Genomic DNA, 27,432 nt, shown 5'->3' on the forward strand with positions numbered 1-27,432 from the left:
CTAACCATGACATGTGACGTCTCTGTTGTCGTTCCAGGTCCCAGTCGACAGACAAGTTTTCTGGAAAGGTCCATCGTGCAGGAAGCCCGTATCACATGCATACAAACAGGTGGTCCCATAGGGAACCTGACTAGCCTCGCTACAAGATTCAGGTGATAGTGACCCATCCGTCGGGACGCTCAAGGGAGCGCATATTATGGGAACTGAGAATAAAAGTAGCAAGAAAATGAAACTGCCTTATTATGACGCGCAAGGTGTACGCGTTGTTAATAGTTAATTGATAACAAAAATAAACTAAACCATAAAATACATTCGTCTTACCAGCACTTGTCATTTTTTTTTTACTCTCGATCTCTAATTTTCTTTCCTCTAATGAGTTTATTAATAAAATGAATCATGGTTTATGAAATTTCATATTTACATTGTCCAAAAAGTTCGACACCAAAAAAGAAAATAACCTTTAAAATATCCAAACACTGGAAATTCAAAGTCTGAGGCGAAAGAAAACAACATGGCTTTCACAGATACTAAAACTTACTCTCACACAATATAGCTCATGAATTCATAACGTTTGCACCTTAATAAGCATTATGTTTCATTTATTTCAGTCTAACACATAGGCAAGGTTCCAGGTAAACGTGTCCAAGCATTTTAGGGTATATTCATGATTATATTTTGTTAACTGCAATAAGCTAGCCTAACAAATTCGACATTTGAGTTTCAAAACTTTTCAAGCAGTCACAAAACCCACCATCGCAGTGAAAGTCATTTCCACTAAACGTGCCATCAGCTTGGCAAGCCCTGTAGACAGACCGCTTCCCACTACTGGACTGGAAGCCATCATCACACCGGAAGAGACACTCGTCCCCGTACTCGGCGGACCCGGAGGGGCAGCCTGATACGGTGCCATTCGTAACAGGTGGTATCTGGCACTGGACAACTGGTTTAATTGAAAGAGAAAAACGAATTGTACATTTTATCCGGGATGTGAGTAAACCTGTAAATAATATAATTATAAATGGCAAAAAGGGACCATTAAAAATTAGTATGAAAAAGAAAGACTTGAAATTCCTAAGCACAGTAAAGAAAATGATACGAAAATAAGATACCAGGCACTACGTAAGGGAATTCAGGACGGTGGGAAGTTTTGTGAATTAATTTTTGTCCAACAGTTCTTGAAGAGTTGATATGAATATGCAAATGATTGGGCCAATGATGTCATCATCTCATAATTTCCATTGCTCAAGTTAAAAAACTGCCTGAATGAATACAGTCAATATGGGGGAACTCACGATCGCATTGAGGCGTGGTGTCACTCCACGTGCCTACTGTGGTGGTATCATCCGTTCGGTTACATGTCAGAGTAAACGACTCATCGTCCCCTTCGTCTGCCACAGAGAGAAGGTAGCCTTCATCACAGAACACTCGACATTCAGACCCGAACACTGCCCCACCTTGGCATGTACCTTGACCAACAATGAGGGCGACATCTCCATTGGCAGGTGGGTGCAGAGCTAGACATCTTGTAACTGGATGATAAAATAGCCCGAAGAAAACATACAAACAAATAAATAAACGAGCAAACAAACAATAACAAAATCTGCGCAAGGTGTCTAGATTTCGATGGGTTGGGTCACACAGAAGATTAAGCATAACATGAAATCAATGAAATGAATGATTAAGAAATAATGTATTTTACTTTTTAGGAACCGAATTAGGACTACATGTAAAAGCTTTGTACTTTCTTTACACTGACACATTGCACATTCCTGGGCAAAATATGTAGGCCATATAATATTCAACACGGGAGATGTCAATATGAATTTTGATAGAAATATATCTTTAATGTTTAATGACGTGTTTTATTTCATTATCAATCATTGTTAAGATCCACGTTCGACAACGTTTCCAGGAAAATATCTATAAACATTGTTACTATCTGTCTTTCTGATGACATGCATGGACATGGGCAGCATTGCAAAATATGATCTTACCACGTCACGGAATCATCGCCTAATGTGACAAAATTAAGAATTGATATTTCCGAGAAAATCATGAAAAATGAGGCATTTTATGTTTTGAAATATGCTATAACATTTCTGCTATCCTCAACAATATTGTTTAAAGGACTAGTGATGAATTGAATAGAGTCCTACTTCTGACAGGAGCTGGTGTACTTATTGTTACACACAAATAAATGGCTCACCTCTGACTTCAAGTCCAAAAGAACATGTGGCAGAATTGCCGGCGACATCTGTAGCCTTGTAGACCAGGGTGTGGTCACCTTCCCAGAGAGTGGTGGGAACATTGCCACCATCCACCACCTGGGAATCCACCTGATACAGGTAAGCTTCGAATTGGACGTCTCCATCGTGGGCCTTCAAAGAAAAACAGAAACAAAATAAAACAAAATAATGTGTCAATAGTCAACCTTTGAAATGCATCCATCACAATGCAGAACTTACTGGTCAACTTTAGATGCTACCAATTACGAATGTATTGAATATTGCTTTTCATGTAGTTTGACGTCCAAATAACCAGCATCATTAAATGAATGGTAGAATGGTAGAGGTGGTAGAACCTCCATCCCACTGCGAAATGCTGCGACATTTACGTTTATTATCGGGCGTGCACAGATGCTTTCTCACTGCAGTTTACATTTTTTTTTAATGCGATCTAAATCCATGCATACCACTGTCAAATATTTCTTAGATGACGTGCACACAGTACTTATTTCAACACGAAGTCAAGGAGGGAAACAACTTGCGGCTTTCCTCTTAAAATCATTAAGGAGTAATAGTTTGAAGAATACTTGCTAAATCTTCGACAAACGCAGGATTGTTTTTGTTTTGTATGTAAAAAAACATAATGAAAGAGTTGTGGATATTGTTGATTTATTGCTGTTGCGTCATTGCCGTCTAAATTGAAAACGAGGATGAAAAGACAAGAACTCATGCTGTTTTTACAAGAAATAGAGCAGAGAAACTTACTATGACCGGTTCCCATTTATCGCCGGTGAAGATAGCTTGCAGTTTGTTGGCACCAGCGATGAGGATCTGATCAGACGGGCAGTATACCGTTGGGGGCGTATTGTCTATGTTCACAAGGATTGATATAACTAAGCCGATTAGTAATAAGCTGATTATTGCACTTATAACCCCTTTCCTGAGTTGGTAAGGTATTTCACTCGTTTTCAAAGTGGTACCATGCCCGATATTGCAATTTATGGAATTATGTGTAGACTAAGCGACAGAAAGTTCTTTCAATCAACACATTTATCATGTTGATATTGTACTTTATTGTCAAATAATACGCGTTATCGAACACTGTCTTGCTGTCAGGTAGACGCGCTAGAAAGCACCATACTTATAAAGGCCATAAGAATAATCATTATCACCACAGATGCCCTAATTACCTCAATGATTCTAAGAAGCAAACGTATGTAGGTACACAATTACCTTTGCTGCTCGTACGCAAAGTGGAACTACGGACTAGCTTATAATCATGACGTCCTGATTGCGCGAAAATAAAGCGTTTTCTAAATCTTCATAATTATAAAAGACTATGCCACTAACAGGACGAATTGTGCTATAAGGGTTATATGACTGCATGCTATTTGATTAGCTGCCTGTTTTTCAGCAGTAAAAAACACTAAAATTAGGCGAAATGAATATGTTTATGACGAGACGTTCTTTTTTTTTAAGTGAGCAAACAACATACTTGCTGCCTGATCACTCGTTTACTCTTATGTCTATTGCCGACACATACACAGACATGATAGATTGCCGTTACTCTTCAATAAAAACGCAAGCTTTGTTTGTGAGGGTGGTCCTTTCAACAGTGCTCTTTTATTTTCTCCTGTCTATAAATATCAAATGAATGTTTCAACATCTTTCCCGCCGTTCAAATCCAATGTTGATTAACTTGACACTTAGCTCCGCATTGTCCCTTAACAAAAATGTAGAGATCATGCAAGTTGAGGCAAAATTAATAATCGGATCAAATCAAATCAGAGCGTCCGTCAACCCGTGCCCGGGTGAGCTTTAAGATAGAAATTATGCAGCGTTTGTTCATGTTGACGTACCTTCACAAATCTGATCAATTCCATCCCACGTCCCATCTTCCAGACACCTCCTTGTGGCGCTGTTGAGAGGAGTGTAGCCATTGTTACAAGCCGTCTGGCAACGACTGTTGTACTCCTGCAGGGCTGTGACATTGACCCTATTTCCCTCCAGGGTGCACGTCGCTATGAAACCGTTCTCTGGCTCGGGAAGTGGAGTACACTTAACGACTAGGGAGTTGAAAATGGAAATGTCAGCCAAAAAAGGTGATATTCAATTAAGTATGCTCTAACTGATAATGAGATGAGAATATAAAAGATTGATATTGTGACTTCCATCTGGTCTTATTCTGTTATACTCTAATTTCTTTAACCAATCAGCATCTGTTGTAACTGTTGTCATCCATTCACGATGGGCATCCCTTTGTAATAACAAGACAAATACAAGGGTAAGGGCAGCCAATAGTGAATGCATGTACAGGTCACGTGGTCTAGCAGTGATATCTTCCCACACCCACTGCAGAGGCTGTGCCTTCGCAAGTCAATTATATGCACAGTCGCAGCTTGTCACGTGTGAGACAAATACGATGGAGCAGATAATTGGATTTTATAGGTGCATGACGAAATAAACATGCACTGTTAAAAGCTTCTTTTTTTTTCTTGAGGAGGCAGATAAAAGCCATTTTGTTACTAGAAGTTCATTATCTGTCCCGAGCATTCTCTTCTTACTTCATATATTGAGCATAGATAAAACGTGAAATCAAAGTTCTAGAAATTGAAATATTCATAGTAAACAATAGGGAAAAATAACAGTACCTGGTACCTTATAATTTGAGATTTTTGTTGTCAAGATTTGTCCCTTACCTGAGCACGTGATGGTCCCGTTGTCGCTCCAGTATCCCTTGTCATTGTCATCGGCCAGACATGTCCTTGTTACCGGCTGCAATGGCTGGTATCCGACATCGCAGTACAGGGTGCACTGAGTGCCGTACCTTTCCGAGGAGAGTGGACAACCGTTCTTCCCGCCATTTATGGGGCTTGGTAGAGCACTGCCCTGACAGGTGATGACTAAAAGAATAGCAAAGAATGAGAAGTACGAAGTGAAGTCATTGACCTCTGGTTTCCCCGTACTGACGCTTGCTAATCTATTGGCTCTCACTTCGACCTCTAAATAGCTGCGACAATCCTCTTTACTGTATTTATTATACTTCTGCAGTAGTATGACGCAAATAATAGAAATTCGTGATGCATTTAGTCATATCTCATTATTTTCACATCATCATTCCAAATACCATTTGGAGACGAGCTTAAAGGGATCGTATAGTTTTGGTTGAGACCTAACTTCAGGTTTCTAGCATTTTTGGTGAGATAATGAGAAACCTCTTATGAAATATGAAAGAGCATGCAATTCCATGAGAAATGCAATTTTTATTTTGTGAAAATTGGTTTTGAAATGGCTGAGATATCCAAAACAGAACGATCCTAATAAAGTGTGGGACCCAACTTTTATTACGATGGCTTTGTTTTACTTTTGTTTTTGGATGTCTCAGCGATTCTAAAACCGATTTTCATCCAATAAACGTTGAAGTCCTCTTAAAATGGTGTGCTCTGTACTATTTTGTAAGTGGTTTCTTGGTAACACACAAAAAGTTAAAAGCCCAATTCTCATCTCCACCTGTACTGTACCATCCTTGCAATATCCAATCTACATAGACATAAAGAAGTAGATTACTACGAGGATATTGTGTTTGCCATGCCGACCTTCACAAGCAGGAACTCTCGGCAACCACTCCCCTTCCGTCCCACACAGTATGGTGTTGTTGCCCGTTATGGTGTACCCTTCATCGCACTGGAACTCGCATATCTCTCCGTATGGCACCTCCTCGTTCAGTGCGCAACTCGAACCAGCCACCGCTGACATGCCATACCGCGTCGGTCTGGTACAGGTTTCAACTAATGACCATAGTACGTGGGGCAAAGAAACGAAGTGAAAAATGATGATGGTAGACCATTTCTATAAACAAGAATCAACTTGATAACTGCTTTATTTTCGAAAGCAGGATGTCTGATTAGACACTTGAAGAAGTCTAACTTGACTTGCGAGGTCTCGATATAGAAACATTTGAGCTGAAAGGTTCTTAAATTACTCGAATTTAATGAAACTGCATCCTTCAGCGCTGTCGTATTCATTATCACTTTTATTACGGGATCCCATAGCTATGACCAATATAAGTATTGTATTTCACAAAGCTACAACAGCCATGAACACGTGCACGCAATACAACTGCACAACTGGTAGAGAACCCCCCCCCCCCCCCCGGCTGCTCCCACAAAGCGCGACTACCTGGTCACTTAAAGCTATTGATGTGTTATCATCTATTGGGTTGCCTTGCGTACAACAGTCAAAGTTTCACCTACCTTCGCAGACAGGGGTTTCCCCCTCCCAGAAGGCGATCTCGGAGCCCAGCGCAGATGAGCACTTCAAGAATCTGTTGTTGATGGTGTAGCCCACGTCGCACTCGTATGTAACAGTAGATCCGTACATTGGATATGTGAGACTCGTCTCCAATGAACCGTCTGTAACACTGGGAGCATCTGGACACTCTAGAACTAATGGTGACGAGACACAAATACATTGTAAGCACAAACATAATGAGAATGGGTTTCACATAATCAATTAATCTCATTATGTCTTTACGCAATTTGCATATACTAATGAAAAATTAATGTTTTGTTACAATTTAAGACCTGCATAAGTAATGCAACTTCCACCAATGCATTTTTATAGCTTCACGGTGACAGTATTTAATTCAATTCAATTCAGATTGAGTATTGAGCATTGAACACTATTGAACGTTATTAAGCGTTATTATGATAAGGATGCAAATTGTTCTGCCAAGTGTAAAAGGAAACCTTTGTATTTCAACCTCTTTCCCATATCTCTTCTTCGCTCAAAATATGTCAAATATCGGATAAGGCATGCAGATTTCATAGACTAAACTTATCGATGCTCGTAAAGCTGGTTTGTTTGTTTGTTTGTTTGTTTGTTTACTTTGATGGTGTCATGCCAAAATGAATGTTGTTGCGTCCTGTCCACTAATTTCTCTATTATCTTTTACAATTGACGAAAATCCTGTTGGATGGCAAACATCCATAACCTCACAGAATTCAAGATATAGATATAAAAAGATGAAACTTCATGCAAGTATTAAGAAGCAATCAGTGACCCACATTGATAAATCTACAAAAAGGAAGAATTATCAGACTTTATGCTCAAAATATATTCCTGGTAGGGTCGTTATCAGAGTTGTTGCGTGCATCGATATTGTAACAAAAGGTATTATTTTGGATGATATCAAATTGCAAACACTATCAAATATCAATCTGTGTAATAATGCCCTTTTTTATTAGGACAAAGTCTGAAGTTTGTGTTTTGTAAACAGCATTGCACCTATCATATTTTGGGTCTTATTTTGATTCAATGTTGTACTATTATGTTTGCCTATTAACAATGTCACTTAAGCAAACAATATGGAATGAAATTATTTATCTAAAAATAGTCATTCGTGGATCTGAGTCACTCACCTTCGCACGTTGGGGGCTGATTAAGCCACTCCCCCTGCTGAGACGCCTCCCCCTGGCAGATAGTGGTCCTTTCACCCACCAGACGATAACCAATGCTGCAGGAAAAAGTGCAGAAGGAACCCCGCCTTGTGCCGTGGCTGCAACTTGATCGGAGCCCCTCGGATGTTGCGAGATACGGGCAATAAATGACTGCACGGATTTGAGTACAAAACGCCGACCAAAATGAATACAGTTAGCAAAATATTGTAGAATGCCAACCGCCACAGTTACAAATCACTTCCAGTAAAGATTGCTGTCAATAACATCCCGGGAAGAAACGGCTGATAGGATCAAGAAGAAACTGAACCCTCTTGGAATATATTAGACCTTTCCATAACGAACCATAACAAAATAACAATTTTAATTTGTCCTATCATTAAATCACAAATGATCAGGATAAGTAGGGGACCTAATGGGATCTTATTTCAATTGAAATTGTCATTATTGTGGTACATTCATGCATGAAAATGAACTTTCTATGACATTTGGATCATCTGGGGTTAAAGCCAGTCTATCCAAGGTCAATATCATTCACTGATGTGGTTCTTACTCTGAACGATGATTGTAAGGCTGAGCAGAGCCTTATTCCCGGCTTCATCGGTGGCTTCATGTTCCGCAGAGTAGACACCATGGGGTAGAAAGGTATTTCGGAGGGGCGAATCGCTGACACTCACTGAGCCGCCAGAATTGTCCGAGGCTGTAGGCTTTAACCACGTCACAAAAGCTTCGGTAGCGTTGGGCTCGGCATAAAACACCATCGGGTTGGAGGGGCAGCCAGATATATGTTGGCAGTCGTCAAAACTCGGTCCTTCCCCATCTAGTGATTCGTTGGTGACATTTGGGGTAATTAACAAACGAAAACACAAATAAACACAAAAATGGGCACCATGATTATTCCGTGAACAAGCTTGATTCATGGCCATCCAACTGACTAATGTTATGTTACAGCTTGTGTTCCAAAACTCAACTCAAAACAACTCAAAAACAAAACAAAACAATATAACAATAATGATGAATGTATGAGATCCGAAACACAAAGGGAGCAGGAATAACAATTTGGACTATGCAAATAAAGTTAAATGACTCTTTACACGCGATAAAATTGTTTCTAAATGCTCTATATAGCAGAAATCGAATAATAGGGTTTCTTCGTTGTATACTTCTTTAATTGAGACTGGTGATTCCCATGATTATAAACAAAACTTGTTAAACAGGAACAAGAGATCAACATAAGATAAAACATTTGATTACAGAACTGAACACAGAAAAAAAAACAACAACTGTGAAGCACACAGACATACGGAACTGCGAACATCTAAATCTACTCCTTGTTATGTAAAAGTCATAAAGATTTAGATTGTTCTGCTGATTGGCATTTCCGCTGGTTTGCCCAAAACCTGAATTAGTCAGTTTACACGACCCTTTGGAAAATTTTAGCCTTCTTTGTTTAATCAATGGCGAGGATCCTTGTAACGTGTATCTCCTCCTAAGCCAATTTTCGAGAGGGTGAAGGTGCGGTAGATCTTCCATATGATACTGGCTTATATTCTTAAATTCCAATAAAACATGATCATCAATTTGTATGAAAATTGATATCAATCTGGAACGCAATCATTACCCCACCCTCCCCCTAATGAAACAGGACATTATGATTTCAAAGTTACCTTCACAGTTGTGGACTTGAGGTGATGTCCATCCCGTCTTAAGACACACCGTATCTCTTGGCGAACCGTTTGGAAGCCTGAAACCCGTGTTGCACTCATAGGAGCAGATACTTTCGTACTTGTTTTCTTTGGTACATACCACGTTTCCATTCTCAGGATTTGTCAGGACGCTGCATGTAATGTCTGGATGAAAGTACACATAACTCTAACATTACGTAATTTCTCTTGCTCTTGATTTATTCAAAACATTAAAACTAGAATATCTGATACTCCACCGATAAAAGTCTAGAAATCAAGATAGTTTCAGTCATATCATAGAACATAATAGATGAACACTCCTGTTGAGTTAAAGAACCCATACAGTAAATGTATTAATTGTATACTTTAATTGTGTTATTTAATTTGTTAGAGACTACACACCTAAAGCCCTGTCCTGTGTAACGGAATATCTCTTTTTTTTTATAATTCTTCCAAGACCTGCGTACATATCTCACATAATGAACATATTCTCTAAATTCCCTGCATTTAGATCATCCAGAATTAGATTGAAAATATCAATCTGATAGATTTAGAAATCAATCTAACATTTTAAGTCTGATATCGGATTTGTCCCTCTCTCATAGATTGATTTCCAATCTAAGGAAATATAGAGAAATGATTATATTTGTGACCATGCACCACAAAACGAACAAAAAGTCGCATCCCTTGATTTTACCTGAGGACTCAAAAAAAGGTTAAACGGGTCAACCAAGACAATATTGGGTTTTTCATATTTTCTGAAAGAACACCCCTTCTTCGACATTATTCTTGAATATGGGTCCATAAAATGAATGGGAAAGTGCATTCTAAGCAGTCTTCCTACAACCCTTTTTTTGTAGAGTAGTGAGAGAAGGTATGTTTTTGAGGTCCCTTTTCATTTCTTGATATCCCTTTGCACACTCTTTATTTTCAAGTCTAGTAACTTTTGAAGGGATAACGCTGCTACTTTGAAAGTTGGCCTTAATCACGGACAAAATGTTTTGATAGAGTATCTTTACTTTCAGCCTAATCTGATAAACTCTTCATTGTTATTGCTCAGGTGATTTACACCCTGTTTTTTGACCCATTCATCGCACAGCTAGCACGGAATTGGTGAAAATTAAGCGCTTGAATAGACCTTGTACTTCGGAGCCTCTTTTCTCGGTTCACACTTTTCCAAAGTTTCTTTCCAATATGTAGGTAGGTTAGGAGAGTCCATTTCAGTTGAACTATACATCATTTCAAAGCTTAGAGTCTGTTCTTTCTGAATCTGCCCTTAAATAAAAATCTGTGTCTGGCGACTTTTTGTTGGTTTTGTGATGCAGGGTAACATTTGGTCTTCTGAAATAACGTGTTTGATCACTCCTTCACACTTGAATTCTTCGGCATTATTGCATTCACGATTTGATGATTTACAGCACAGGTTTATTGTATCATCAAATCGTTCATAATCTTGTTTATCAAAGCTAACGTAAAATGTATGGTCACCTTCGATTAGCCTATCGTATAATCATTTCTATCCACTTTTGAATATCACAATATACGTTCGAATACCATTTACATAAACTAACTGGAGACACTACAAACAGGGTAAGATGCAGTAGCGAAGATGCTGGCCAAGGTGCACAATATATATTTTCGCCTTAGTAGCGTGTCAGTCAATTCTGGTGGTCTACATCTTTTTGCGTAACTGGTAAAGTTAACATGCTAAACGTCAAGAACTTGCGTCGACTCATGAAAGTGAAAAATAAAGTAAGATGCTTAATTAATTCCACTCGACTGCTTTTATCTGTCCATTTAAAAGGCAGAGTGCTACATATTCAATTCCCAAAGTTATAATCCTAAAGTCAACATCTTGTCTTTACCTCGACATGACGGTAATGGCCTGTCCCAGTCGACATAGCCCGGAGAAGTGGGAATCTGGACGCATTTTCGAGCGTACCGCTGGTTGCTCGCACCCCCTACCAGCTCGTAGCCTTCGTAACAGCCGTAGATACATTCGGTCCCGTAGGGTATTCCATTCGTCGTGGAGCAAGTGTGGTAGCCGTTAGAGGGTGGCTTGTGGGCATCACACGTGTCAACTGATTGATAGGAAAAAAATACATGTAGGTTGTAATTTTGATTCTGAGGAATTGCTGTTCCTTTATTGATGATGTTTATGATTGTATTTTTTGTTTTCTAGTTAAGTCACATTTGCGATAAGGGTTCTTGATTCTTGGTGATTCTATGTTTACTATAGTACGTTCAATACTATTTAAGATAGTATCATTTAATGGTGAACTTTTCTGTCAACTGTTCAGGTGATTAATTATGAATTATCATAAATCTATTGATAATTGTCAAATCGTTCTTCTTGCCGGATACCTCTTTCTTGGATTAGTAATTCACAAAACTAACACCACAAGGTCTTATATTGATTGGAATAATAGGTGTTCGAATCACGGTACTTTTTTATAATAAATAATATTGTAATCATACCATTCTGACGGACAATTCGTGTACTTCTTTCCAAGTGCTAACTCTCTGTACAGCCGAAGACACAGTCGCTGTCTAGCACAACTTCTCGATGATTAACTTCGATAAGTTTTGTATTCTGATTTGTTTTTTGTATTTTGAATTCGACTATTAGGTTGCAAAGCCTAAATCATGTCTAGAGAAAAAGCAGTGCTTACTTCTGACATCAATGTTCACTCTACAGACAGCTGTGTTTGGAGCAGGAGCACAGTCTCTGGCCGTGTACGTATACTGCTGTCTACCGTGACCGAAGCGACTTGGAAGATATGGGCTGTAATAACAAGGGAAGAGTTAATACATACAAACTATCACTATCTCTTCTATATCAAACAGTCAATTTGCATCGAACGAATTCTATTTTACCATGTATTTGCCTATACTCCCTGGCCTTGTCCCTCGGTCACCCATAAACAGACAAAGACCTCGCAAATACACGTGCACAAGACCTTTATGCAGGTATATATAGGTCTCTAAGATAATGACTATAATCAAATATATGAATGATACGTTTAAGGCTCGCAACAAACCTTGCTTTTGGTCACCCTTCCACCAGAACCATGGGAACAGTGACATTCTGAAATTGGTGACCCGATAGACTAACAGAAAAAAATCAACTCGTTGAAAAAAAACACACCACCGAATTGATGAAATAAAAAACACTAAACACATTAAAGAATGTCAGGTAAAGATAAAGGGCTTGAAATATGTTACGTACAGTAACTATACAAGTTGACTAGTAAAGTCTACAGTATTGAGCATGACATTAATTTTTAGGTATTGGCACGCTTTTCCAAGACAGCACATCCTCACAAAATCAGTATTATATGATTAGCATAGGGGTATTTCTCCTATTATTGCATAAATAACATTCAAGTATGCTTGAGAGTGATCCGATTTGGTCGAATTTTGCTTTATAATAAAGTAGACTGAATTTGACTGTAAAGCTCACTGGACGCAATCCGGCTATCCTGGTCGTGGTAGCTAGCGCTGGCATGCGTGCAGTATTAGGCATTGGGCCACTCAGATGAGAAAAACACTATAAACAATAATATGGACACCCACTTTTTAAACCTAATTCTCGCCACTAAAATATATAATTTTCTTCAAGGAAATTATGGTCCTACATCTTTTATGGCATCCTGGTCCAGTGTTTATTGGTTTACAAGTCTTGCATATGTCATGGAACTTCAAATCCGTGTGTTGTATTTCTTTGCATATCTTAATATCCATTTGGAGTATACGAAAACAGTCAACAGCTCTTTGCATTTGCAGAAGAGCTAATTCCTGAACATTAAATCTTATAAATAAATAAATATATATATATATATATATATATCGCATATATAAGACAGTCAGTCTTACTTATAGTGTTTGACGGAACAACCTCCCTCGCTGGCTCTAGGATTGGTCCAGAATTTGCTAACAGGTTCTACGGCACGCTTGATTCCCAAATATCTGTTTTGTCCGCTGTTGCATGACGTGTGTGGGTAATTCCATCTTGGCGGTGTCCTGTCTGCTCCATGGTGAGTCAAAAGAGGAAATTCGAAGCAACTCCGAAAAGATGGACTTTGACACCTAAAGTTGTCTTCACTGATAGAAAACATTTAATAACCATCATGAAATAATCAGAATACTTTCCACACAAATTTCTGATCAGTATTCACTTTTTGTATTTGCACCCATCATGCCATTGGAAATGGTTTAGAAGATTCAAATCCACTCGAGAGAAACAATTTGGAGCTAGAGATATGAAATTACAGTAAAATTTCAAGCAAAGTAGTTAGGATGTAAGCAGGTCGACCACTGTAAACATGCATGCTCCGTGGGCAAAGATTATCACTACTTGATCTCTCTCTCATGTAACTATGACTAAAATGATTAAACATTTTTGTCTGCAAAGGTTGTTGTGAACACACCTTGCACGAATTCAATTGGAATATTAATTTTTGTGACTTTGAATAGCATCATCGCAATAAATACCAGAGTGAACGTTTTGCATGCAGCGTTGTGATGGATTAGATAAACATTGTTCTTTTTTCTCAAAACGAACAAACAAAAAATCTTATTTGCAACCTCAACGAGGGTAAGAATAGTTAATAGGTAAGATGAGATGATAAATTATAAAACTCACACAATAGATCAACCTGAAAGGGAGTACGACTTTGAAATAAAAGATAAAAAAGACAGTAATTTAATACTACTAACAATGCTCTTACATTGAATTTATGAGCAATACGAAAACAGGCAGAAACATGACATTAAACGATCTTTATGTACAACTTACCCGGTGGTGGCGGGGGCGGGCTCCGCCGTCTCCGGCTACAACAATCTGTACAAAAGACAGCATTCAAACAGTACCTGTATAATTATTAGCCCTACTTAAAAGTTTACTGATTTAAAAGTCTGTCGTAGCGTGGAATATCATCTTTAGAAAGTATCAAGCATTAAAAGTCATTTGTGCCAGGGACGTTGGACATTCTGTAAAATACTATTCGGTTCTCTGTGTCAATCGCGATTCAAAGTACACATTATTACCTCCGTCAAGGGAGGAGGTTATGTTTTCGTTACAGTTGGTTTATTTGTTACCTCCGCCAAGGGAGGAGGTTCCGTTTTCGTTACCGTTGGTTTGTTTGTTACCTCCGCCAAGGGAGGAGGTTATGTTTTCGTTACCGTTGGTTTGTTCGTTAGTTACCTCCGCCAAGGGAGGAGGTTATGTTTTCGTTACCGTTGGTTTGTTCGTTAGTTCGTTAGTTAGTTTGTCCGTGTGCAAAATAATTCAAAAAGTAGTGAACGGATTGGGATGAAACTTGCAGGAAAGGTTGAGAATGATACAAGTACCAAACGATTAACTTTTGGTAGTGATCCGATAATTTGTGCGTGCTCTAGTTTCTGCTAGGGCAAGGCGCGCAGTGCAAGGGTTTATGACATAACAAAGGATTCTATATTGGGGAAATCGGGCAATTTTTCAGCATGCAGACCTATGGATTGAAATCACTGATCTCTACGGAAGAGCCCAAAGAGCTTTTCCCCAGTGGTAGTGAGGAGAAAAAATCTCTTTGGGAAGAGCAAGATCATGGGTGGAAAGTAACTGCTTGGCGGAGGTCTGCGCTCTCAGAGTGCTTTTCTAGTTATTCTTGTTATTATCATTATCTTATATGATGATGATCATGGTGATGATTATGATGGTGATTATTGTTATTAGTATTATTATTATTAGTATCATTATTAGTACTGTTGTTATTATTATCATTTCAATTATCACCATCTTCCCTATTATCACTATCTATTCAGCAAAATGAAAACGACAGTCAACAGTTAAATAACGTAAATTTCACATGAAAATGGCACATTTCGCGAATGACATAATAATACGAACAGGGAATCCAGATATTGGGCTAGGGCCCACAAAAGTAATCTTTTTTTTTTTCTGATGCCATAGGGAAGTGAGCCCCCATGCAATGCATTCTACTATAAATATATACAATGAGCGTTAAGAATAAAAACACTGTCATCAAAACACACTAAATATACAATTATCAAACTGAAATAAACGAGATTAAAAAAACCCGCAGGACTAAGTCTCTTACCTGATTGAGCTATAAGCAGAGTAAGAACGCAGGGCACGAGAAGAACACGACTCAACAGTGTCATCATCATTTCGCTTAGCACGTCCTGTGGACCGATAAAATGGAAGAATTACTGTCACACATGGATATCACTTTATATCAACGTATCACAAAGAGAAAAAAAAATAGGTTAAACTTTGCACCTTTAGAGGTGCAGACCGATCTCAAACTGGGTGCACCTTTTCGGGTGCAGCTTTGCACCTTTCAGATCAGAAAAGTGCAGAGTTACACCTTTGAAGGTGCCCTAGTTGTGATGCTGTTGTGAAAGGTGCAAAGTTGCACCCGTAAAGGTGTTCCCTGTGTGACATTGGTAAGAAAGGTACTATGATGCTATTTTCTCATAGTGACCAACTTAGCACTAAAGTCAGATGTGCATGAAATCAAGGAACTTGCTGTCCCCTTACTTTTCAAACAGGGTGTGAGTCTTTTAACCTGCAAGTCAACTGTCTGAATGAAACTGAATACAATAATTCAACATACTGGTAGCATTAAAATGGTTACAAATGCTGCCTTGTGTAAATGCTGCAAATGTTTTATTGCCTTTCAGATTAGTTGCATCTTCCCGCAAAATTCATTAAGTGGTGATGTTATCACCTCGCATCACCTCGTAAAACCTCTTATTAAAGTTACAGTTAACGTATTTCATCTGCTTGTTACAACTGAGGTATAACAAAGATTTTTGATAATACATGCTATTTTGGGTTTAGTTGGTTTTTTTTTAAATGTTCAGGGTATTTAGCGTGACAAAATTCCCAGGGGCCCGTTGCATAAAACTCCAACCGGATTTTTTTCCGGTTGAAATCACAAAATTCCGGTTGGAAGCTCCCAACCAGAGTTTTTATGCAACGGATTTTACATTCTTAGATTAGCAACCTTAAAAAATTCAGGTTGGGCAAATCCCAACCAGAATTTTCTAAGGTTGCTAAAAAAGTTTTATGCAACAGGACCCAGGTCTTCCCAATCATTTTCAAACTTTTGTCATTTCAATTAAAAAATGAACATTCAAATCGATACAGCGCACGCACGTGAAAATATTTGTGCATTCAAGTTCAGAATCCGAGCGATCAATGAATGGGAGCTCAGTTTCGTTTCCGTCGAATCAAATTTACGCATTGCGTTCAATTTCCTAATGCAAGCGATGCATTTTAATAATCGGGCATTTCAATATTATTATTTTTTAATGACATTTCATCTTGTGCAAATCATTAATGCTACCTTGGAACAATTTATATTACACCGGACATGGAAATGAATAAATGAAATGAAAGGAGATAAAAATCCACGCTTAAGTCTTGATGCCCTAATTTTAGGCGTTCATTTTCATTTTCAGGTAATCAATTTCTTACTTCGTGCAATCTTCTTAATGAAGAAGATATGATAATACTTTTTGAAGAGTATGAAGAGGAAGTAATGGGGTGAGGATGGGGGGGGGGGGGAGAAGTATTCTTCAGTTTTCATTTCAAGAAATTTTAAATGATAAGGTCTAATCAGCCGTGTATCCAAACAACACATCAATTTTTACATGTTATACTCCTTGATGACACCGCATGCACTAAAATAGACAACGCCCCGACATTAACCATACAATGCATCAATTTTAAGGCAAACTGACAGACATGATCTCACATAATCCCACATATGGAAACCAATTAGACATCAATTACAAAACAAAAAAGATGTAAATATCATTCATATGAGTGTCAATGTATAGTCGATTTTCCCCCTCGAATTAGGTGTCATTCAACCTCCACCATTATGGTTGTTTGTACGTCAATCTAAATAAATGGAGCATGATGCGCCTGTTTACAGCGTTTTTGTTCGCTGCAATTTTACTATCGTAAAGTTGAAATTTCAGAATGCACAAGTGAACCATAACACCGTATATAGCAAAATAAACGTCTTCATCAAGAAGCCCAATGTACTTAAAGCTAAGTAAATTGATTGCCCCTATATACATGTAGTGAATTTGAATGATCCGTGATGCGTGAAATCAAATGCTCAGCTAACATAGGTTTTCCCGCTCAAATTCATCTGATTTGTATTCGAGTTAACAACGCGATCATTAAAGTTCGAATGGTTTTGAATGATATCCGAGATCAACATTTAAACAAAAAGTAACTAGTCTATTCAACTTAATTTCATCAGCATGAGATTTCATTACTTTCTCAAATAAACAAGTAAAATCGGGCATTCAAATTAAAAATGCACTTGTGACGTATTCAAATTCCCATCTGCATCGTCGGAAAGAAGGTGAGTTGGTGACATTACAAGTGAGAGATTTTGTACTGGCCTTTATACAAATCTTTAACAGTTCTCTTTTTTGACATGAAATCAAACAGGGAAAAGAATAACATGAAACGCACTTACTTTCTTTAATTCTTCGCAACTAATTATAATTACTGTATGCAGTACACTGTAATGTCATCAACTCTCCTCAGTTTGGTAGAAATTATCCTCAATATTATGAAACGGTGGTTAGTTCTTATGATACTTTAATGAAATTAAGAGCTGATTCATAAATGAAAATAACAATCAAATAATTGGAATTTTCTTTCTTTTTTTTCTTTAGATAAAGACACTTTCTAACATTTGAAAATGATTCAAATCAATATAGAGGGAGTGGTCAAAATTAGAAGTAATAATATGCGTTTTACCTCAGCTTGAAGGCAAATATGGAAGGATGATTTCCATTCAGACCGTTGCAATTTAGAGTGTTCCTTTCGCGACGACACATACACGGTAAGTGCTCGCTGATTGTGCTCGTGTGTGTGCGCTCTTGTGTAAAACAGGCAGAGAGAGTGAGAAAGAGGGGAAGGGAGGGGAAGGAACGGAGGGAGAGATGAAGTTGGGAATGGGACTTTCCCGACTTATTCCAAGTTCGTATGCTTACAAATATGTCATTTACCAATTACCCCACCGGAGAGGTGGGAATTTTCCAGTTTTACCTTTCTTGGCCTTTGTGATAATCTCCAATCAAATTTTACCAGTAAGTCAGGAAGCAAATAAGGGGGAAAAATAACTTGCGTGGAGATACTTGTGATTAAAGATAGAAATCCACTCCAGAATACATAACGTGGAATGATCCTAGGCAGCAACAATAAGTATAGGACATATAGGTGAAGTTTAAGAAAATCGGAAATTCGTTCAAAATTTACGATTAACTCATTTAAACAAGATGGTGTCACACCATCACTGATTGGGGAGACAACATCAGAGGCATCACTTCAGAAATTCACATGATTAAGATAATTCACCATACATTATTTACTTTCATGATATGATAACAGACTACAAATTTGCCGGTCAGAAACCATGGGGAACATTGGACTTGCCTAACTCTGACCGCTTGTTTATTTCAGATCCAAAATCAGTCAATGGTGCGACAGAGAGTCCTATCGTGCGCGATGGCCTTTAAGTGGCATTTGAAGGTCAAAGTACAGTAGAAAGACACTGATTTAATATTTGCAGTGGGTGTACACACAGCGAGAGAAGGTGGGATCGACCTATTTGATCTAATGTATGAAAAAATGAACACACATATCATAACCTACTTTTAAACAATCCTAAGCGTGTTTATTTATTTATTCATTTATTTATTTATCTATGTATCTATTTATTTATTTATTTCACATCTGTAAAAAGGGTGGCCCAAGTCAGCCTTTGCTAGTTTTCATCTGCGCCTTTTAAAGCACAACACATAAAATATTGCAAAATTACAGTTACCAGCAAACAAAGAAAAAGAAAAAAAGAATAAATACATTGGAATACAATCAGAAATTAAACAAAAAAACACTGATACAACAATTTCAAATACAAGTAAATACTGCAACAGTTTCTAATTAAACAAAACATTGAAATTATAGGAAAAACGACGAACAATAATATCTATTGCACAAATTGAACAACTGATAAAACTGTGTGGGTATAAGTCATTGAGTAAAAATATTTCTTGATATAAAAAACAGACATATCATAATCCACTTTTAAACAATCCTAAGTTTCAATAGGGGAACAGCGTGTCTCTAATGGCAAATCATTCTAGTAAGAATATGAGGCTATTCTGATTTATTTCAGATGTGAAGTAAGTCAGTCGTGCGACTGAAAGTCGTACAGTGTGCGGTGTCTTTATGCGTCCTGGTTACATGTAATACCACTAAATCCACACGAGTTTTGCAGGTTCTGTACACTACTTGAAGTAAAAACAGCGCTAAACAACGGACAGGAACAATGAATGTGTGAAAAGGGGCCATGGTTGTTTCTCATCAGTTCGGATGATTTAGATAGGTCATACTTAAGTTTGGTTTATTGCTTCTAAACATCAATAAAATCATTTACACCTTTAGATAATGAGTGCAATGTAGCAGCATGACAATGGTGCCCAAAACAAATTTTGAATTAAGAGTTTGAGTAGTTTTATCGTATACATTAGTAAACCTGCAGATCAAGGCCAAGGAATCACTCTTGACGACTTTTGGTCGTACGACTGACTGAATTTGGATCCGAAATGAATCAAAAGAGCCTCAGAATACATACGTTTGTTTATTTCAGATTCAAAGTCGGCCATTCGGGCGACTGACAGTTGTATTTGTAAGGTGGCCTTTAGTGATTAATATTTAGGAATCATTGACTTTTACCTGAATACACGCCATATTCGTAGATGCATAGCATTATGTATTACACTGTAATAGCAAAAACAAAACAAAACAAAACAAAAAACTTGAATCTTCATTTTTTTTTTACAAGTTCATTGGAAAGTTGTGAGGTTATGACATCAACTCACTCATTCGTATGTCCATATCAACTGAGCGAGAACTGTTCTGCAGAATGCAATGATACTTCAAGTTTTCATAATTTCCCCATTTCTTCGGCGATCTTAATTAGATTGTTACTGTTGTATTTAGTAAGATTTCATTCTTTTTTTGATTAAACTAATTTAGGCGTATTACTGGCGTGGAATTCCCCATTAAACTATCCAAGGGTTCGATGTTGCGTAATCAGGTCTTACCTATTTCTGGGCACCATATCAACAGTAGATGAGGGGGTTTTGCACTGATTATTTTCGCATAATGAACGTATTGTTATGTTGTCCTCGCTATAAAGACCGCCTGCTTAGCATCTTCTAGCAACGTCAACACATTTTGTAAAGTTTAATGGCAACTTGGGGATCTATGTTGCCAAGCAATGCACACGCAAGTATAGAGGCCTTGGAAAGAGATCTTTCACATGTTAATGTGCTAAGTGATCTGTAACAAAATAACTGTGAGACATTCAACTCTCCCCGAGGGTGAGATACACTATTGTAAAAAACCATTGCAGTACGGGAATAGTGCCCTTAAAGTGAAACATATGAAATGATATTAGTTACATTGCTTGATAACCTCCCCCGCAGGCAGGTTAGCACGTCATCATTAAAAAAAAATAACAAGCCTAAGAAAGGCGAAACCAATAAAAACATTACAATAGAAACATCACAATAGGTGTCAGAATAGATTCTGCGACAATAGTTTCAACACTGAAAGCGTAAAGTGAAAATTCGGTTTAGACTGATAGGCCATGCAGGCAAGGTGGCATGAATAAATATAAAAAGTGATAATAAATTTCTAGGTGAATACCTTCCATTTTGGGAAGGACAAAGAAAGGGAAACCCCCACCATTTACCCCCAGCTATCCCATCAGCTTTTATGCCAATTTCATTGACAGGTAAATAAGTTTGGTTGTCAGGGACAATCTTTGTTATTCAGGTTTTATACATGAATGCAATGATTTTTTTTTTCTTTGCTGCTATTCTGATCTATACATTGGTTCATTATTTTTCCAACGCTGTTCCTGTGATACCATTTTCTCCTTTTAGTTACAAAAAAGCGTGTCTTGGTTTCTCTGACAGCGCTGCTGGTTGTAGATGGAGACAAATAATTAAAGAAACTCGCCCTTAAAACTTGACCCCACTGAATAATATCTTGCTTTCAGCTGTTTATTATGTTGCGTGTATTGAATAATGCAATCTGAATAACAAACATAAGATAAAGAGGAGCATTAAAGGCTAGCGCTTCCTTCCAATGGTTTACTTGACAAGACGCATAAGATTAAATCAAGCAAAAACAAAATACGGGAAATTTACATGAAAAATTGACAAGGGCTGCGTTTACTCGAGCTCCTGCGTTTATCACGTCTATCACGAGTCGAGAGGGTGGCCTTGTCACTGCGCAGCTCCATTGCCCAGTTCGACCGAGGAACCGAGGTGTGTAGTTTGAATTAGTTGGCATGAGCAGAACCGTACGGAAGCTTTAAAGTGCCATTCGACTTGGAGACTTGGCGAGATAATTTATCTTGCCAAGTCGACATCTAAAAAGTTATATGTCGTCATGGTGTGATAATGTATCTTGCCAAGTCGACATCTAAAAAGTTACATGTCGTCATCAGGTCATGGTGTGATAATGTATCTTGCCAAGTCGACATCTAAAAAGTTACATGTCATCATGGTGACATAATGTATCTTGCCAAATCGACATCTAAAAAGTTACATGTCGTCATGGTGAGATAAGGTATGTTGCCAAGTCAACATCGACAAAAGTTACATGTCGTCATGGTGACATAATGTATCTTGTAATGTATCTTATCTTCACGTAGTTCAGCTGCAGCTGCTGTGTATATTCCTGGAGCTGATACACATGGGAACAAGATTTTTTTTTTTCTATTTTCCTCATCTGAGGTACTTTATTTTTCCACATATCTTCGCATATTTACAATCACATTATCTGCAAGTATCCAAAAGGCATTCAACATAATCATTATGACAGGAAAAAAATAATTGAAGGGTACATCAATGGTACCAACCAAAGTAATTGCGTATTCTTCTTAATCCAATATCATCGAATCTCGTTTGGTTGCACTTCAAACTGATATAAAATCTTAATTCCGCTTTCAAATCTTCTATTAAATGATGTACATTGAACAAACATTTGTTTCTTGCATTGCGTTCTCTGACATAATTCCTGTAGACAATGAATTGGGCATAATTCAAAAAAAGGTTTACTAATTTCATCTTTTTGTTACCTATATCATATCCGAGAATAATGACTTTTTCATTGATATCTATCACAAGATCGAAAATATTTCGAATTAAAACCGAAACCACTCTCCAATACATTTTGATTTTTTTGCATTTCAGCAAAAAATGACAAGTGGTTTCTTTACAATTACATACAGTACACAAATTATCATTCAAAATTTCCCATTTAAACAAATTGTCTTTACTGGGCAGTATTCGATGAAAAAGCTTAAAATTAAATTGCTTTATTCTGTTATCATTAATCTGATGAAACTTATATTGCAATACCTTTTTCCAATCAAAATCACAGGGTAAATTCAAATAACCTTGCCAGAGGTATAAACATGAAGGTTCTTGTTTTTTCTTATGCAAAAATAATCTATAATAATGTTTAGCTGACGTTTTCTGTACACTGATTTTATCACCTGTTGACAACTCAATAGCATCAAATTCTTCTGTGTGCAGCACTACAGGAGTCTGTATATTATTACGTAACTTGTCTAACCAAAACCTGGGGAATGCTTTTTTTAACTTAGACAATTCAAATGAGGCGAGCAGCTGCCTGTCTCGGAAGGTTTCATTTATGGATGTAACGTCTTTCCACTCCCCATCTTCTATAATCTGTTTCACTGTGATAACATTTTCCTTTATCCAGCTCTGGAAACATAACATTTCGTTGTCATATCTAATATGACTGTTATTCCAAACAACTTCTTTCTTTATATCATTAACATTAAACATGTCTATGTACTTTAACTCAGACCATGAACAGAAAAGGTCAATGTAAAACTCAGGTATTTTTCTCCTTCTGCATATTCTTAATATATCATTTTTCTTGCAATTAAATTTCCAACACAAAGGCATTCCGCCAATTTTCTGGGTCCAATATTGAAATAAAATCTTCCATGACATTTGTTCCTCAGAAAAATACTTCTTAAACCATGATAAACGGAGAGATAAACATTTTGAAAGCAAATCGACCATTTTAAGTCCTCCTCCTGTTTCTGGGTTGCAGCATACGGTGCGTTTTACCTTTTCCCGTTTGGAATTCCATAAAAAAGAATACAGTAATCTATTTACTGACCTAATGATCTTTAAGGGCACAGGTACTGCTGTAGCTGTGTATACTAACTGAGATGTAACTAATTGTTTGATAATGGTCACCTTTCCATACAATGTCAAATTTCTCATTCTCCATAAATCTAGTGTATTTTTTATTTTCCCTATTTTGCCTTCCCAGTTAAGGTCTTCAACTTCTTTATAGCATTTCCCAACATATATACCGAGACATTTTATGGCGTCTTCTGTGAGATTTAATTCTCCAATAGTTTCAATATCTAAGTTCAGTCTCATAAACTGAGATTTTGACCAATTAATTTTTGGGCCAGCATTTTCACCAAAAAATTCTATTTCTGTCATTACTTCTGTGAAGGAATCAACAGAATCAACTAAAATTGTGGTATCGTCAGCAAATTGAATAATTCGAATATCGTTATACTCATTTTCCGATTCAATATTAGGTACTAAAATACCTTTTATTTGAACATTCTGCTTTATCTTTGCTGCTAAAATTTCTGCAACAATGATAAACAAAAGAGCTGATAACGGACATCCTTGCCGCACACCTCTTTTAATAAAAAATTCTTCAGATATCCAACCATAATTCATTACTCTACCATTAGCATTACTATACAACGTTTTGATCCATCTAATGAAAGATTCTTTGAATCTTAGTTCCTTCAACAAACCAAACAAAAAATCATGATTAATAGTATCAAAACCTTTCTTGAAATCCAATGACATAATAATAGCGGGTGTTTCAGTACATTGACAGTAATCAATTACATCCTGAACTGTCCGTATACACTCTGATGCAGAACGATTTTTCATAAAACCATATTGGTCCTCGGATATAATACAATGAATTATTTTTTTCAATCGGATTGTCAGAACACGAGCCGCCAACTTATAATCTATATTAAGCAACGAAATTGGTCGCCAATTATCTAATATGTTCTTATTACCTTTCTTATACAAGAGTGTTAAAATGGCTTGACTTTGAGAAACAGACAATTCTTTTTTATCATATCCCTGATTCAAGCTGTCTATTACCATCTGTTTCAGGTCTTCCCAGAAACATCTATAAAATTCTACACTAAGACCGTCACTGCCAGGTGACTTATTCAAATGCATAGATTTGAGTGCAAACCAGCATTCATTTTCTGTGAGCTTCCCCTCGCAGATGTTTGCATCTTCCTCACTTAATACATTAAAGTCTAAATTACGAGTGTAGTCTTTGATATCAGACTTGGAATCATCTTTTCCGTAAAGACTGCTATAAAAATCATGTATTTTTTTCAAAATCTCTTCATCTTCTCTGAAAATCTTACCATCTATTTCAATACTATTTATTTCTTTTTTTTTACCCTTTGCTTTTTCAAGCTGAAAAAAATATCGAGATGACTTCTCTCCTGACTCAAGCCACCTTGCCCTTGATCTAACATATGCACCTTTACATTGATATTCATACCATCTATCTATCTCATGTTTTAAACAATTAATCTTGTCTAAATCATCAATATTTTGGTCTTCATTAACACTCATACTCAATCTTTTATATTCTTCTTCGATGCTCCTGATATATTTCTTCTTCTTTTGTGACAACTCAGATGCATATCTAATACTGTATTCTTTTATTTTTATCTTACATATTTCCCATCTTAACTGAGCATCAATTTTATCACACTCCATTTTAACCTTCTGAACAATATTCTTTATACCTTGTTTATATTTTTCATCTTTAAGTAATGAATTATTCAATTTCCAAAAACCCCTTCCTCTCTTTTTTGTTGTCACCCGAAGCTTCATTGTCACCGCATTGTGATCACATTTTAACACTGGTTTGATATCTAAGGAATGTACATACGGAGCGTATGCCCTGGAGACTAGCCAATAATCAAGGCGTGAGCATATACTGAGTGACAGGTGTCTCCACGTAAATTGCCTCCTCTCCGGGAATTTTTTTCTCCACACATCTATTAAATTGTAACACTGCTGAAATTTAACAAAATATTTTTTTGGTAAATATATGTAAGACATTCCGTTTGTGTCTAACTTTTTATTTTGTACACAGTTCCAGTCTCCTCCTGCAATCATAATTTCACTTGGTTTCTTGATCTTTTTCACCCAGTTATGTAATGATGCGTAAAACGGCTCTTTTTCTGCGTTTTTCGCCGGAGCGTATACATTTAGGCAGAAATAAACAGAATCATAGCTTACAAATCTCAACGCAATGGCTCTACCGTCACCTTTGGAATGTGTCTCTATGACGTCAATTGGAAGGTCGTTTCTGATTAAAACAGCTACACCTTTTGAGTGTTTTGTTCCATGATCGTATATTCGGAAACCTTTCCATTCATTTGAAATTACTTTTTCTAATTCTCCTGATAAAAATGTTTCTTGTAAGAAAGCTATATCACATTTTTGACGTTTCAACCATAAGAATATTTTCTTCCGTTTGAGTGTATCACATATTCCTCTTACATTTAAAGAGACAAAATGGAAACACTCCATCGCTCTTAATGAGATTACCTGTTTTCTAATTAATCACGATCAAATAATCTACTCACTTCTGCTTCTTCGTTGGTTTCATTTTCCTTTTTTTAGATTCCTTTGTCTTCCCAGCAGCCTTCGGAGGAGGAGTCTCCGGGGATAACGTGGAATCATCATTGTCGCTGTTCGTGTAGATACTGCATGTTTCATCATCACATTCTCCATCCGTTTGCTGTTCTCTCTTCTCGTCATCACGCGGCGTGCTTTCACTGATCTTTGCCTGTGATCGCGTGCGATATGATGCTTCACATGTCGTACCAGATGCTCCTGCACTACATGAGGCTGATCGCGTTCTCGACGGTGATCGAAGATCAATGGCCTCAGATCTTTCGGGATCGACATGGGAACAAGATGGTCAAGAAGGCAAACCCCTGAAAAATGGAAAGGAAATAAAGCAAAAGGAAAAACACAAACATACACACGTGTAACACATTTGACACTCTATAAAATCCCTAGAAAATGTAAAAAAAAAAAATCATATGACATGCGTGCAAAGGGACGAAAATTTTAAGTTTTGCATCTCTCACTTTCTCATCAATTTTCCCAAATAAAGATTCCATCCCCACTTCCACTTCCATTCTCTCCCTCTCTACCATCTTCGTTCTCTCTTTCTCTCTCTCTCTCTCTCTCTCTCCCTTGTTTGTTATATTTCTTTCTTTGCATTTCTTTCCCGTTTCCTGTTATTTTTCATTTTTCCCGTCTTATTTTTCGTCTTATTCTTTCAGTTTCAGTTTTGTTTATCTCATATTTCACAAAATCTCACAATAATATACATGACACAAATATGAAATGTAAACAATTACTTGTAATGCATACAGTACACAAAAATTAGAAGTATTCATAAATGCAATGGTATACTAACAAAGGTGGATTTTAAGACGTAAAACTAAGGGTGAAATATGAAAAGAAAACTATCAAGAAGTAAAACTTGTAAATTATGTCTTTCCTTTAAATTTGACATACCAGAAAAATCACAAGAGGCCCTTATCCTGTCACTGTCTTTTGTTTATATTGAAAGAGCTGTAATATGCTAAGCTTTACTATTAAAAACAACTACAATTTCTTGATCAATCGCTAGTATCCCTCACAGTCCTCACTTATAACTTTTCTTGACCAAGTGGCCCCAAGAGGCAAAAGATGCTCGATGGGGGGGGGGGGGGGGGGGGGAGGTGGCAACCAGGCAACCATCCCCCCTCCTCCCCTCATGAAAGTGTTCTGTGCCCCTGAACTCTGTGAATCATTTTACCTCTCCTGTGAAAATACCAT

The 27,432-nt window shown here is 37.3% G+C and overlaps 1 protein-coding gene across 1 annotated transcript; it reads right to left on the minus strand.

The window, feature by feature from the left end:
- On the minus strand, nt 1-27,432 carry LOC139727384 (CUB and sushi domain-containing protein 1-like). Its single transcript, XM_071638342.1, has 16 exons — nt 27,413-27,432; nt 26,184-26,492; nt 12,039-12,151; nt 11,232-11,447; nt 9,349-9,531; nt 8,235-8,501; nt 7,646-7,834; nt 6,479-6,670; nt 5,822-6,013; nt 4,925-5,128; nt 4,085-4,291; nt 2,991-3,094; nt 2,207-2,378; nt 1,293-1,529; nt 752-940; nt 1-203 (listed from the first exon to the last, which is right to left on the minus strand). The coding sequence occupies exons 1-16, from the start codon at nt 27,430-27,432 to the stop codon at nt 1-3; spliced, it is 2,997 nt and encodes a 998-aa protein (XP_071494443.1).

Source organism: Diadema antillarum, unplaced genomic scaffold (assembly GCF_040938485.1).
Source record: "Diadema antillarum isolate AM-2024a unplaced genomic scaffold, OU_Dant_1.0 seq00000129_RagTag, whole genome shotgun sequence".
Classification (NCBI taxonomy): Eukaryota; Metazoa; Echinodermata; class Echinoidea; order Diadematoida; family Diadematidae; genus Diadema; species Diadema antillarum.